General features: G+C 35.3%; 1 protein-coding gene across 2 annotated transcripts in view; it reads left to right on the forward strand.

Annotated features, from left to right (window-relative positions):
• The window catches only part of TMEM67 (transmembrane protein 67), a 30,670-nt gene that overhangs the window by 9,008 nt on the left and 7,529 nt on the right, over positions 1–14,133 (forward strand). The window contains exons 8-23 of one of the 2 annotated variants that reach the window (XM_084511489.1): positions 195–349; positions 470–578; positions 3,039–3,125; positions 4,485–4,550; positions 5,315–5,471; positions 5,850–5,973; positions 7,216–7,321; positions 7,654–7,710; positions 7,796–7,894; positions 8,409–8,507; positions 8,872–8,958; positions 9,350–9,449; positions 9,550–9,689; positions 11,868–12,008; positions 12,492–12,572; positions 13,652–13,768. In XM_084511489.1, the coding sequence (XP_084367615.1) occupies positions 195–349; positions 470–578; positions 3,039–3,125; positions 4,485–4,550; positions 5,315–5,471; positions 5,850–5,973; positions 7,216–7,321; positions 7,654–7,710; positions 7,796–7,894; positions 8,409–8,507; positions 8,872–8,958; positions 9,350–9,449; positions 9,550–9,689; positions 11,868–12,008; positions 12,492–12,572; positions 13,652–13,768 (1,725 nt within the window). The remainder of the gene's footprint in view (positions 1–194; positions 350–469; positions 579–3,038; positions 3,126–4,484; positions 4,551–5,314; positions 5,472–5,849; positions 5,974–7,215; positions 7,322–7,653; positions 7,711–7,795; positions 7,895–8,408; positions 8,508–8,871; positions 8,959–9,349; positions 9,450–9,549; positions 9,690–11,867; positions 12,009–12,491; positions 12,573–13,651; positions 13,769–14,133) is intronic. The other variant, XM_084511488.1, reaches the window with a different exon arrangement.

A 14,133-nucleotide genomic window follows, 5' to 3' on the forward strand; every position in this document is an offset into this window, starting at 1 on the left:
ATCTGCAGACCTTTAAAAATGTAGAACCTGAATAAATGGAAGAAAATATTAGGTGTTGACAAAACAAAATCTGTTTAAAGTAAAAACGAGTGTTCAGGAATGACTTATTAAAGATAACATTAGTTTTATGACTGCCTCACCAAAAGGAGAGGTTCATAAATACTTTTCTGTGTTCCTGTGTTTCTCCACTACAGTTGCACTCTAATCTAACTGCATGCCAAGCTCTTGGAAATATGTGTGTGATGAATATGAACTCACTGAGTTCTTCAAGTACGGATGCCTGCGGTTTATTTCAGTACATTTATGCCAATACAGCAAGGCTAGGCATCGTTCATTCGATAGCATACTGGTAAGTTTCCTTTTCCATTATGGTACAATCTGTAATAGTGTTTATGGAATTTATTATTCTAAGTGTTCTTTGATTTAAAATGTTATGTTTCTTTAGAGACAGCATTGTCATTTTTTTCAGGAGACACAATCTTCCATGGCTGTATTACGGTGATCAACCAGGTTTAGCATCCCAAGTGCTTGAGACAAATCATTTCCCCACAGTCTTCAGTTTTAAAGGAAAAAATAAGGTAAGTGTTTGGCAGTAGACACAGGGAAGCAGATATCAGGAAAAGGACATAATTGGATAAAAATGTTTAGTCTTGTTTCTGATGCAGGTCCACCGAAAATCATTTTTAGGCAGCTCATGTAAAAAAACTCAGAGATCTAATGGAAGAGGAAGGTGTATTTATATAAAACAAAATCTCTTAAGTAGGGTGATTTTACTGATTCACACTCACTTGCACACACGTTTCCTTCGTTCACACTTTTATACCCACATTCTTATAAGTCAAGGATGTTTGTGCCTGTGTGATCTGACCAGGACCAATTGTGTGTGACACAGGAACAAGGGATGCCAGCTATTAAGTCCTAGTTATGTCCACAGGATTCTTCTGGATTGTCAGTGATGAACGAGTATTCAGACAGATCATTTATGCTCCTTAGAAGTTAATAGTTGTTTTGGCATTGTCCTTTGCTTCGGGGTATTGTTTACTTCAGTTTCCATAAATCTGAGGCAAAGAGGTTTTGTGTGTCTTTCCTTTGTTCAAAATATATACAACCTTACAGCTTTCCTCAGTTTTCCTGGTGAGCTAATTGGAAAAAGAAGGATAAAAGGGATGTGCTGTAACTTTTCTGCCATTTTCCTGGTGCCAGGATGCAGGATTATTGCTGACAAATCGTCTGATCTGTGGTTTTATCACAACTCATTCCTCAGTTTCACTGCAGGGAACAGTATGCTTCATTCTTTCTGCACACTATTTAGCACTTTCCTTATCTTGTTTCTGGTGCTTATACACACATTTCTATTCATATTTCAGTTATACCAACTTTAATATTACTGTTACAAATCTCAACAAGCTGAGTTATATCAGAGGTGGATTCAGTCTATAGCTCCCGCCCAAAATTTTCATTTTCAGTTTATTTTACATATTCATTTAAAGTTAGTAGAACTGGAAGAGTTCGTTCAGATTAAGTTAATCACACAAAGTAGGTAGTGCTAATGCTAACCTGTTTGTCAGTTATATTGCAAAACATATCTTTTCTTCCTATTGGCTCAAAAATAAAATAAGCATTTTTTTTCAGACAAACTATAAAAGGTTGTGTTTTAAATTAAACTAAGTTGCGGTGTTGTAGTGCAGCTTCTGCTTTAACAATTAAAAAAATCATTATTCTCCCTAATGCTGAAGATCCAAGGCTGGTATGTATTAGAAATCTACGTATATTTCTGATCAATTTAGGGCATGTCTATCTGTGTAGACATATACTTAATTTTAATAGATTATTCCAGTCCTAATAATTCTAATAACAAAGGCCTGTAAAATAAAATGCTTTTTATATACCTACAGGAAATGAAAATTTGAGGTTGGTGTGATGGACTAAATCCATCCCTCACAGATAGAAAAAGACCTGTTACTGCTAGGACCGAGCTGTCTCATCACTGCCAAACAAAATGTCTCGGTATTTGTTGGTTTGGGTAGGTTTGCCCTTGAGTACCAACACTGAGATAAATGTAGAAGGTCACAGGCCTCTCCTAGCAGAAATCAAGAAGTAGGATTCTTGTTGTTTTTCACTAAGTTTAAAGCACTGTTTTTACACTCACTTGGCTACAAAAGCAGGATCCCTTGTGAAGCAAAAATGACACAGCTGGAACGCTGAATCTTTATATCTCTTTCAACACCTTACTTTATGTGTCTAGTTTTTAAGCATCTCTTAAACATGCAAACACTTTAAGGTATAGTTCATACTGATAAATCTCATACCAAAAACAGGCATCCCTTTTGTCAAAATTGTCATTGTTATGATGTTGTTCCAGCTTTCTTACTCCATTTTGTAGTAACATTTCCATATTAAAAAAAAAAAAAAAAAAAAAAAAAAAAAAAAAAAGGGCAAACCAGGGTGATCTTTATTTCCTTTTCTGTTTCCTCTTAATCAGTAGCAGAACCAATTTTCTGGGTGTTAGGGTGACTTTTAATAATTAGTGTGTATGCCACTGTTCATTTGTGTCGAGCAATATGTTCAAATACAAATTTTTCTGTAAAATTAAAAAAAGCTCAGTGTAATCAACACCAAATGCTAAAGCAGTTGAATCAATATAGGCCAGGTGGTAGTACAGCAGTACTACAGTGCTGTGGCTTTTAGGTTGTAGATAATTTGTGTTGACTTTGAATTTGAGTAGAGCAAATGTCTGATTGTCTGCAATTGTGCATATGCACTCGAGTGAAACTAAGTCATCCTCTTAGAATCTGGCATTCTGGGGACAAAAAAAAAAATCCAAGTAAAAAGTGAGACTGTAGAAGAAAGGAAAACTAGGTTAAAAAATAAAATACCAAAAGCAAGATTAAAAATATAAAATCAAAGAGGGGAAAATAAAGCATTATGCTGAAAGTTTTAGGGATGTAAAGCATCAAACAATGAAAATGCATTCCCTAAAATGTGTATACCCACTTTGTTGGTTTTGTTGTTTCTTTGTCTTTTGTCTTCATCACCAGGATGTAAAACTGCAATTTATTGCAGCCTCATATGATGCAGCAGGAAACTTTCTTCAGTGGCAAAGTTTGGAAGGAGGCATCCTACAGGTAGGTTTGATTTTAATTGCCTTTTTTGGATAGTGTAATACTCTGAATGCCTTCAGCCTTAAAAGAAAAGCCAAGTGTTTCGTTACTACAGTAATGACAGTTCATAAGATAATCATAGAGTTAGATTAGGGAACATAGCCCTAGATTCATGCTCACAATGATCTCTCTAAATTGAAGAGTTTAAACTCAGCAATGTTGTCCTCATCCATTATACCAATATCAAATTTGGAATATCAGAAAGTTCTGAGAAACAGCAGCAGTCGTTTAGAACCATCTCTTTCTTCCGTTCAGCATCATACTGTTACCTCTGTGCATATTTATTACTAGCTGCCTTTTTCTTAATAAGAAATGTGTATTCATTAACTGCAAGTCCACATACATTTATAGAATGTCCCTGTGTTGGATGCTGCTACTGTTTTCACACATTATGGGAATTCAAAGCAATCAGTGCTTATGTCGTTGCCAAGAGACGGGGGAAAACAGATCTAGCACCCCATATTCTTTTGGCTGACTTTTGTTTGTTTGAAATACAGAGCATACACATTGGCCACTGTCTACCTGGCTTTTTTACAACATGAAGTTGTAAACAGTCTCTGGGAGACTTCACAAGGAAATAGGGAGCATTGGTTAGAAGATTCAGAGTGCCCTTGGTCATTCTACCCTCAGATTTCAGTAGCACAAACACAGATTCTACTTCAACATTACCACGCTGTATAGGGTGTGAAAAATGCAAGGAAGAAGCAAGTAAAAAGTGCAATAGTAATTAGCCTAACAGCAGAAACCAGTTGCTGTGAAATGTTACAGAGCAGAATTTGTTTAGCAGACCAGGGATGATCTAGGCACTCTCAGCAATTCCCTAGGCAGGCAACAGTGTGAACACTGGCAAAAACAATTGGGAATTGTCCATCCACTTTTCTAGGCTGTTCATGTCACCCTTGGAGTATGTCACTTCAAATGCTCCTGTATCTATGGAAGAACAGTTGACATTCAGGGTTTAGATAGCGACTGCTGTTTCTTTTGTTATTGTCTCAGGATGAATTCTTTTGCTTCACCCTCTCAAATTCTGAGGACAGTAGTGTCTGAGAAAACAGGTTACTAAGCTAGTGATGAAATTGGAAAATACTATGCAAGCATGAATAAGTTAAAACAGCATTTTAAGAACACCTATATCGCTACTATAAATAATGCTGTTTACTCTTTAAAATTAATCCCTCTCTTCTTAAAAAATAGTATAGAATAAAGCTCAGTGTATCTTTTATGAGAACTGTGAATACATAAACTGCTTGGGGTACCCGTGAATATTTCATGTGAGAAGACTATAGCTTTGAATTACCCTAATCATTATTATGTTTTGTTCAGCTCTGTCCTGATACCCAGACTAAACTGAATGCAGCTTATGTGTTTGGAACAACTTATGAACAAAGTGTAAGTAAGAGATAAAATGCTTTTCTGAGTATTTGGATTAAGTTGTTTTATGTGTCACCAGTAACCCAGTGCATACTGAAGGACCTCTGGAGTTTAGCTGTAAGCTGAAGCATGGAGACTGCCTCTCTGGGAAACTTGTGCCAGTGCTCAGTCACCAGCACAGTAAAGAAGTGCTTCCTGGTGTTCAGACAGAGCCTCCTCTTGTTGCCTCACCAGGCACCACTGCAAAGAATCCTTTTTGCACCCTCCCTTCGGTATTTGTAGACACTGATAAGATCGCCCCTCAGCCTTTTCTCAGTTCTAGCTCTTTCAGCTTTTCCTCATAGGTGAGGTGTAACTGTCCCTTCATCATCTTTGTGGACCTGCGCTGGGCTATATCAAGTAGCTCCATATCTCTCTTGCACTGATGAGCTCAGGACCAGACACAATGCTCCATGAATTTAGTGTTCATGCCATTTCAAATTTTATGTCTGTGAAAGCTGCTAGGATATTTTTTCGGAATGTGTTGAAAAATAAGAGAAGAAATGTTAGCAGAGCTTCATTCTCCTCATTAGTTGTTCTGGTCAATTGCAGTCATTTTTCAGAGGTTTGTATAAAATCGTTAGTACTTCACAATCGCTTGGAAATAGCTGGAATGCCTTGTCTTTTGCAAAGGGCATAAGACAAATTTCACAGTAAGTTTATAGGGGAAGAACCCACAAGTTGATAAAATTACTAAATGGCAGAAAGTGGTCTTATTCTTTTTTTCTTTTTTTTTCACATAGTGCAAGATTTCTGTTTCCAAGATATTGCTGGATTTTCCTAATCCAATCTTCTATGACCTATTCCTTGAATATAATGGTGACAATGGACAACAATATCTTTGGGCTGTGCCAGTTTTAAATTTGGATCTTCAATACAGGGAAATGTATGTGAATCAAGGTACGAATATCACAGTAACATTTATTTGAATTTAAATAATCTGAATAACTTCAATTACAAAGAATTTGTATTAATTACAGACACTTAGTTGTTTTTTGGGATAACTCAGTTCACCATAACTTGTTTCTGCTCTAAGAATTTATCATTTTGTGAGCGGGTTCTGATAGTGGTATTTGCAAGTTTTGGTTGAATACACTGGCCCAATCAATACTATGCACAAAAAGGTTATCTAATTTTATTATACATTTATTTAAGTTGAAAATAAATAATTTTATATCCTGAATACACGAATACATATTGCTTTTAGTAGATTTCATTCCTTCTATGTATTGAATTAATTTTTAAAATATTACATGGCTCTGTCATGTTTTTCCAAAGGCAGCAATATGAACAACTGGCTTTTGACTCGTCGATTTTTTTTGGTGGATGCACTAAGTGGAAAAGAGAATGACATGGGAAAACTACCAAGAGTAATTCGAGTTGCTAGCAAAATTTCAATAAGGTAAGTAAATACATATAAAATATGTTGTACATAGAAAACAAAGCTAATCTTGTGCAATCTGCATTTTATGGTCTCCTAAATGAAAGTTGTTTCTTTTAATGTTGTTTCTAGCATGTCCCACGCTGCTTTTTCCATTGTTTAATTGGAAATAGCAAGAGTTTCCGTAGGTTGTTCTGATGAGTGAGAATACCTAACACTGACTTGTGAGGGTTAAGATTACCGTGGTTACTTCTCAGTTAAGATGGATCAGACCATGCAGGCATAATGCAAGTTAGAAAGCGTTCAGTAAACTTTTGTTAGCAGTTGTCATCTGGCAAGACCTTCTTAAGGTCTCTAATCTAGTCTAAAAAGAGACCTTTTTAGGTCTCTTGCTAGTTGTTTTTCGATGTGTATATTGCAGACTATACAAGGATGCTTTCAATATTCATATTCTTTTTTGAAGTATTTTAATAAACTGTTGCCTATAAATGCTGTCACACAATCCAGAAGGGTTTTGTAGTCATTCAGCTGAAAGTGTGAGACTGCTTTTTAAGGTCATTACTGCTTGTTAATCTGAAGTGGAATATGTTTTAGAACATATTTTTTCCTTCTCTATATAACATCTTTCTCTAAGATCACTGTCTAAAGAAAATTGAGATTTCTCTTGTCCATCAGCACTTCTTCACAATTTATTGTGAAGCTGTAGTTTAAGAAGATTGCTGACTAGCAATGTGTACTCATCCATACAGGTAAACATCTTGAAGGTTAATTTAAAGTACTAACTCCTGTTTGCCATGAGTTACAGATTAGACTATTTCAAAAAATAAGGATTAGTTTATCTACCTTAGGAGAGCTGTATCGTCCTCCGTGTCGTCATCTGTCATACCCCCTGAAAAAAACAATGACAGAAATTCAAAATAAATATAGAAAAGGTCATTCTGCAATGTTTTGGAAAAATTCACCTTTTGGAATTGACTTCAGTTGCAACTGTTGTAATGTTGTAATAGTAGGTGAAGATTGATTCAGGCATTTTCTTACAAAGGAACAATTCTCCCGAGCTTCTAGTTTTATCTGTTTGTGTACGTCCCTTTTGAGTTGCTTTTAAAATGTGAATTGCCATGTCTCTGAGTTTGAAACACACATTTTATTGATCAGATTGTTCTCTTTGTTTAGTGTTTTCCTATTAGTACAAGTTTCAGTCAATACCTTCCAAGCGGCTCATCCATTTTCTGTTTTTAAATAATATTGTTTGTATTTCTGCAGCGTTCGTTTGGTATCCCATACTCAGAGAGGAAATATCTACCCACCTCTAATTACTATTGCTTACACAGACGTGCTTGTCCAAAACCCTGACACCGAGAGTGTGATGGTGAGATCTTTGTGCTATCTTAATTGAACTGGTTTTTAATCATATTTTTAGTTTTGTTGGAATTCCACTTGAGTGAACACTTTGGAGGCTGTAAAAAAACTAAGCAGCTTATAGTTCAGCTGGTAAAATGAGCACTAAATGTAGGAAAACACATGCTAGTACTGCACGTACCAAGTGAGGAGGTATACAGTAAAAAATGTATGTTGCATCTGGATAGTAGCCCTGAATGGGAATCCTCACCAACTAAAACATGTGAAAACCACTACTGATTATAGTGGTTGTAGCATTTAAGACTTTCTGTAGATATTTACCTTTTGTATTTTAATATTCAGGTTTCCTTCTCGGTCAATTATGAGATGAATCAATCGGAGGCTCAGATTCAGACTGATGTAAGTTGTATTGCTCCTTAATTGTTGATTTGCTTATATCTTGTCTTTGTAAAAATACCTACAAATAATTTTCCATTCTCTTCAGATCACATTGGGTGTGTTAGGTGGGCTCGCAGTGTTATGGTCCCTTCTCAAGACTGCGGGCTGGAAGAGGCGTACAGGAAGCTCAGTTATTGACTTGCAGGTATAAATAGCTGATAAACCAGAAAGAGTCAAGTTTTCCTCTCTTTAAGTTAGAGAACTTTCCTGTCATTCCCTGTGATGTAACTGTTCTGTTTCTTATGGAAATTGAAGTAATTTCTAGCCTGTCTGCATGGAACTGTGACCTGGAGTTGGGATCACGTGAGAAAGTAGTTTTTTTCCATTTTCTTAGATTCTGATGTTGTCATTCAGGAAATAGCTTTGCTTTAAAAAAAAAAAAAAAAAAAAAAAAAAAAAAAAAAAACTCATACGGAAGGGTATTTATAAATAGAGCTGTAGTTTTCATATTCATTCTTATTCATTCTTCTCTGAACAAAGACTAGAGTAAGAGTTTCAGATACTGAATATACCATAAATATGTGGCCACAGTAGAGAAATGTTGTCAGGGGCTACTTTTCAATAGTAGAGGCTCCTGTAGTATGAGCTGCATAACATTTTATAGAAGTGTGTATATATGTTACTGAACTACTTTGTACAGTGTGCTTTTATAATTGCAGACAGTTTTGAAGTTCTTACTATTTTATGCTGGAGACCTTGCCAACGTTTTCTTTATCATCACAGTGGGCACAGGGATTTATTGGCTTGTGTTTTTCAAAGTAAGTGTTCTACCAGATTTTGCTGTTACAAATACGTATTAATACTGCATTCATTTTTACACAAAAATTCATTTATTTTTTTCTTTTTTTTTCTTTTTTTCTTTGCCTTTCTGGTCAGACTATTGAGGCAAGTTATATACAATATTCTGTTCTGTGTGCTTAAGGTTTTGTGATCACTTCTTTCTGTTCCTTAGGTTTCATTATGTTTGCAGTCACATTAATAGTTAGCTAAAATATTTTATAATTTGAAACAATTGCACATTAAACACCTTTTTTAGAAAAAATATCAATATTTTCTTTTAATCACTTACTGTGTTGTTACCTATGCTTTCCACAGTGTTTCAATGTAGCTTCTCAATTACAGGCTCAGCAGTTTGTCTCTGTCTTCTTACCACTTCCTTCTCAAGAAAAAGCTTTTGTTACATACATAGCATGTGCTTTCAGTCTGAAGGTAAGTATTTTTTCCTCAGGCATTAAAGAAATGTTAGCATATGCTCCTGTATATTTTCAGTAGGCTTCTTAAGCATCTTGAACAGTACATTTCATTAGCACATAAATGGGAACAGTTAGACAATTAAGAATTAAGTCATTTTCTCCATAGGAATTTATATATATTTTGTTAATAATTCTAGACATTGTCACATGATTTACCATTATTCCAGGCCTTTAATTAAAATGTATATATATTTATCTATCAAATCTTAGTGATGAAGTTGCAATTTCAAGTGTAGTCAAGTGTATTGTTATATTTAATGAATAACATGTGCAATGACAATTACTTCATTTTTGCCTTTATGCTCTTGATATTCCTATTTTGAGTTCTTTTCCTGTTTTTTCCATAGGCTCTGCAATTTTTACAATTACTGGTTTCACAACTTACTATAGATATTTTCTTTATTGACTGGGAAAGACCTAAGGGCAAAGTTCTTAAAGCAGTTGAAGGTAACTCCAGCTACGCTTGTTTGTATAAACAACTCGGTTAAATTATCATACTGCTCTCAAGTGTTAAATTTCAGAGCTTTATTATGTGTATTCTTCTTAGGTAAAGGTGCAGTAAAAAGCGCTGCTGCACCTGTGAGCATATGGAGAACATACTTTATAGCCAATGAATGGAATGAAATTCAGACAGTGAGGAAGATAAATCCCGTCTTTCAAGTGCTTGCAGTTCTTTTTTTCCTGGAGGTATTACCACTACACTTACAATTGTTATTTTTATTATTTTTTATATTTCACATCTGAATTGTAACATAATGGTCTGTATTTTAATTATTGCAGTTTTTGTGGTAATAGTAGATGACCTTCCAAGTTCACTTGATAAGATGTAGCTTGGTGAAATAACTATTTTGACACCTTTTTTATGTGTATGCATGTATGTGTCATTGCACTAGTTCATTAAGGAAGATTAAAAAAAACACAACTTTAATTACCTTATAGACCTTTGTTGGTTTTATTTTTTTTAAGCTAATGAGTTACCCTAAATGGCCTAAGAGGCTGATAAATTTGTGTACACACTCACATCTTTATTTGCCTACTTGCTCCCTCCTGCCACAGTCTGCAGCTTTATTTCTGCTTCCATATTTATCTGGACAGGAGCTTCCTTCCTCCTAATTTGCTGTAGTGACCTTCTATGAAGCAGGAAATGAAATGTGCCAGTTCTGTTTCTGATGTCCTAACATAAGGCTGTTGTAAGCCTTAGTCACAACTCAAGGATATCTGAGAAATTGTGCTTTAGCTTTTCAAAATCATTTTCTTTTATTTCTTCTGGACTGTTTGGAAAGCAGTTTAATTTGGCAAGCACTCTTAAAGTGTACAGTTGTTCACGTGAGGTTCTCTGACATATTTTTTAATACCTTAATTCATTTTAATATTTCTGGTTTTGAATTTCCTATTTTCTTTTAAAGATATAAAATTCCTGCTATGAATTTACCTCTGGAAAAGTCCCTTTCTTGTCACCAATAGTAGAGGAAGTCATGAAAGATTTTAGCCTAAATAGTAGGCTAAAAATACTCCAGTTACCGGTTTTGATAATGTGGCAGTTCAGCTCTCATTCACCATGGTGACAGGCTGGACAGGAGTAAAAAAGAAGCCTGGAAATTTATCAGTTGGAGGAAGCAGGAAAGTGCAGAAGGAGTCTCCCTTGCCTTAGGCCTTATTTCTGGCACCAAAGCAGCCTCTGGCTGGCACTGGTCATCATTGCAGTGTTGACTGTAAGGGTAGCGAAGATAGCACTGGCAGCAAAACTGAGGTTTTGAATATTGCACTGTGTGTGGCTGGAATGGAGTTAAATTTCCTCACAGCGGCCCATGTGGAGCTGGGTTTTAGATTTTTTGCAACAGCGATAGCACAGGAATGTTTTAGCTGCTGCTGAAGAGCACAGTATCAAGGTCTCATCAAGGTCTCCTCAGTCTCTCACTGTGCCCCCCTGCAGCAAGTAGGGGAGAGGGGATGACCAGAATAGCTGACCCAAACTGATCAAAGGAACTATATAACATCATGCTCAGCAAAAATAAAAAAATAATAAAAATGATTAGGGTAGGTGTTTTGGGTATGTAGCCATTGCTTGGGGACTGGCTGAGCATTTGTCTGCTTGTGGGAGGTACTTAGTGACTGGCTTTGCATCACTTTTTTTTTTACTTTTGTAAGTGTTTGTCTTTTTTCCTTTCTCCTTCCATTTTCTTTGCTCATTAAATCTTTCTTTTGACCCACAAGTTGTCTTGTTTTTGTTCACCCTATTATTTGCCTCATCCTGCTGTGGTGGGGTCAACCCACCACAAATATCTATTGCAGCTTTAGTTCTGAATGATTTTCACAAATTTTCACCTCTTAAGTGTTTCAATGCCTAATTTTTCTTTCATCGTTTTGATTTGGGAACTTTTTCTAGATTGTTTATTTAAAATAGATTCAGCTATAAGGACAGTAGAGGGAAATATATTTATGTTCAATAAAAACAATGAAAAAAATCCTCAGTTTCTTATATTTGAAAACAAAAAAATTATTAACTCTGGACTATCTAGGACCAGAAGATAGAAGTTTGGCTGAAGTAAGATCCCTTTGCAGTCTAACAGGAGAATCTTTTGGACCTTTTCAGCAAAAATCAGTGTTAACTTGTCATGAGATTTAGCTGTGTATGTTAGTATATTTATACATCAACATAGGTATGTACAGTTTGGTTTTAATTATATTTTTCAGTAATAATACTGGATCCCACAACTGGGCTGTATCAAAATGAACATGCTGCTTTTCCCAGCTCTGTTTCTCTCGATTTTTTATTCTTTTTATTTCCTGTTATGATGGAAACAACAGAGTTGTAACTAATGCTATTCATTGCCTCATGCTTTTGTATTGACCTTATCTCTTCAGGTGGTGGGATTTTCAAACCTGGCTTTAATGGATTCTTCCTCCAGCCTTACAAGAAGCAGTGATAGTTACATTGCACCTTGGAGCCGCATTTTAAGATTTGGTGTGTCTGCTGCACTGTGGTTAGCCATTGCCTTCCTACAGGTATGACATACAGAAGTAACAGTTTTTCAGACTGCTTCTCGGAAACTAGAATGTATCACTAGGCCATCCATGCCACCTACAATAGTGTTAAGTAAATTCTTAACTTTTTTTCTTGATGTAGACTTTGAGCTTTAGCATGGTACAAAGTTAGAACCAAAAATGAATCTTCTGAGCTATGACAGATCTTGCTTTGTTAGTCACAATTTTGATCACCCGAAGGGGAGAATTTATGCAGCTACTTTGTTTTGTTTTAATCAACCATGGAGCATCTCCCACATTTGAAATAAAAATCAGGTTATTGCTATGATTTGATTTCACAGGGGAAGGATGTCAATCCCATTTCATAGACCCCCATGCAATGATGGCCACTACAGAAGTCTTTAATTTATGGGTATTGAACTTTGAAGTTAATTGCTTTGCAATTCATAAAATAAAGTCAAATCTGATGAACTAATAAAATAAAATCTGTCTGGTTTATTTCAGATTATATTTTTTGCTGTGTTTTATGAAAGATTTGTTGAAGACAAGCTAAATCAATTTGTTGATTTGTGTTGTGTGAGCAATGTAAGTATTTCCTTGTTTTATTTGTACAGTGATGTTTTGAACACAATAAAGCATAAGATAGTATAAAGAATATTAAATAATATCTATTCATGTAATCTATTCAGAGATCACTAGCTAACAGCCAAAGGTGGTATTTCTTTCAGCTCACTTCATTGGTGCAATCTACAAGAAAATTTCATTTAAATTTTAGTTGAAAAAAGATCCTGGAATCTTAAATATCAATATGTACTTCTAGACGTGATTTTTAGGTTGCCATTTCAAATTATGTTAGTTACATTTGCTCATACAGAATTAAAAAGTAACAAATTGTGACAGAAATTTGGCATGGAACCATTTACTGCCATTCTTTCTACTGGTATGCTCTTTACTACTTGTCTTCTAGGCACAACTGCATTGGCTTTGTTTAATATGTAAATGTTCAGTTTCTGCTCTTAATTTCTGGTTGTCCCTCAGATGCTGAACTTCATGGTTATCCCTCCTGAATAGCTACCACCTTTCTCACACACTTTCATTTACAGCTGAACTACTTCCGTTAGGTTAAATATGAGTCTTGGAGCTCTATACTGCAAGAAGAGTACAGTTAGGATGAATTAGTTGATTTGGCCAGAACTTATTAAAAATACAGGATTTAACCCCTTTTATCAGCCTTTTCAGCCTTGGTTATTCCTTTCCCATGGAAAGTCCATGTAGTGCATGGGTTGTATAAAGAGCTAATTTCGTATTTTACATGATATATAAGCAATAAATCACACTGAATGAAATTCTATTACATACAGTCTCCTAGGAGCTCAACTGAAATCATGCACATGTGTTATGTATCACAGAACTGAAATAAAAGGTAATACCTTTGTTTTAATGTTTTTTGGTTCTGTGGAATTAGATGCTGATCCTTGCTGTTGATAAACTAAACTTGGAGCTGTTGTTTGTCTCTGGTTAAACACAGATAAGTTTCTAAATACTTTTCTGTGGTATGTATTTTGCTACCTACTTATTTCGTGTTCTAGAAGGGCTGATATTACCAATCTCCGTGAAAAAATAGTATTTAATGACAGTATTCTTCTCTTCACCACCTCTTTTAGATTTCAGTGTTTATCCTGTCTCACAGCTGCTTTGGTTATTACATCCATGGTCGCTCTGTGCACGGACATGCAGATACCAATATGGAGGAAATGAATATGAACCTAAAGAGAGAAGCAGTAAGTAAAAGCAGCAAAATTTTACACTTGGTCTGTTCCTCTAATTTAATTCTAACTGTAATTAAAAAAAAGGTTTCCATTATGGATCAACTCTTCTTGCATTACATAATACCAAGTTGTACTTCAAAGATACCAGCTGTTGGCTGGCAAATAAGTGACTCAGTAGTGCTTTTGATTTAATAACTAGCTCTTCACCTTTCTTCACTACTTGCTGTCTTCTTCACAATTCTTAGATACAAAATTCCTGTTTTTCTAACATTTTTTTTAATGTATTTGTACATGAGCTTTTTAATCTTGAAGCCTTTCATAAGCTCATGGCCACATGCAACAATACGTGTACAAAGAAGATTTCATAAAGAGACAAA

The sequence above is a fragment of the Aythya ferina genome (assembly GCF_964211825.1).
Source record: "Aythya ferina genome assembly, chromosome: 2".
NCBI lineage: Eukaryota > Metazoa > Chordata > Aves > Anseriformes > Anatidae > Aythya > Aythya ferina.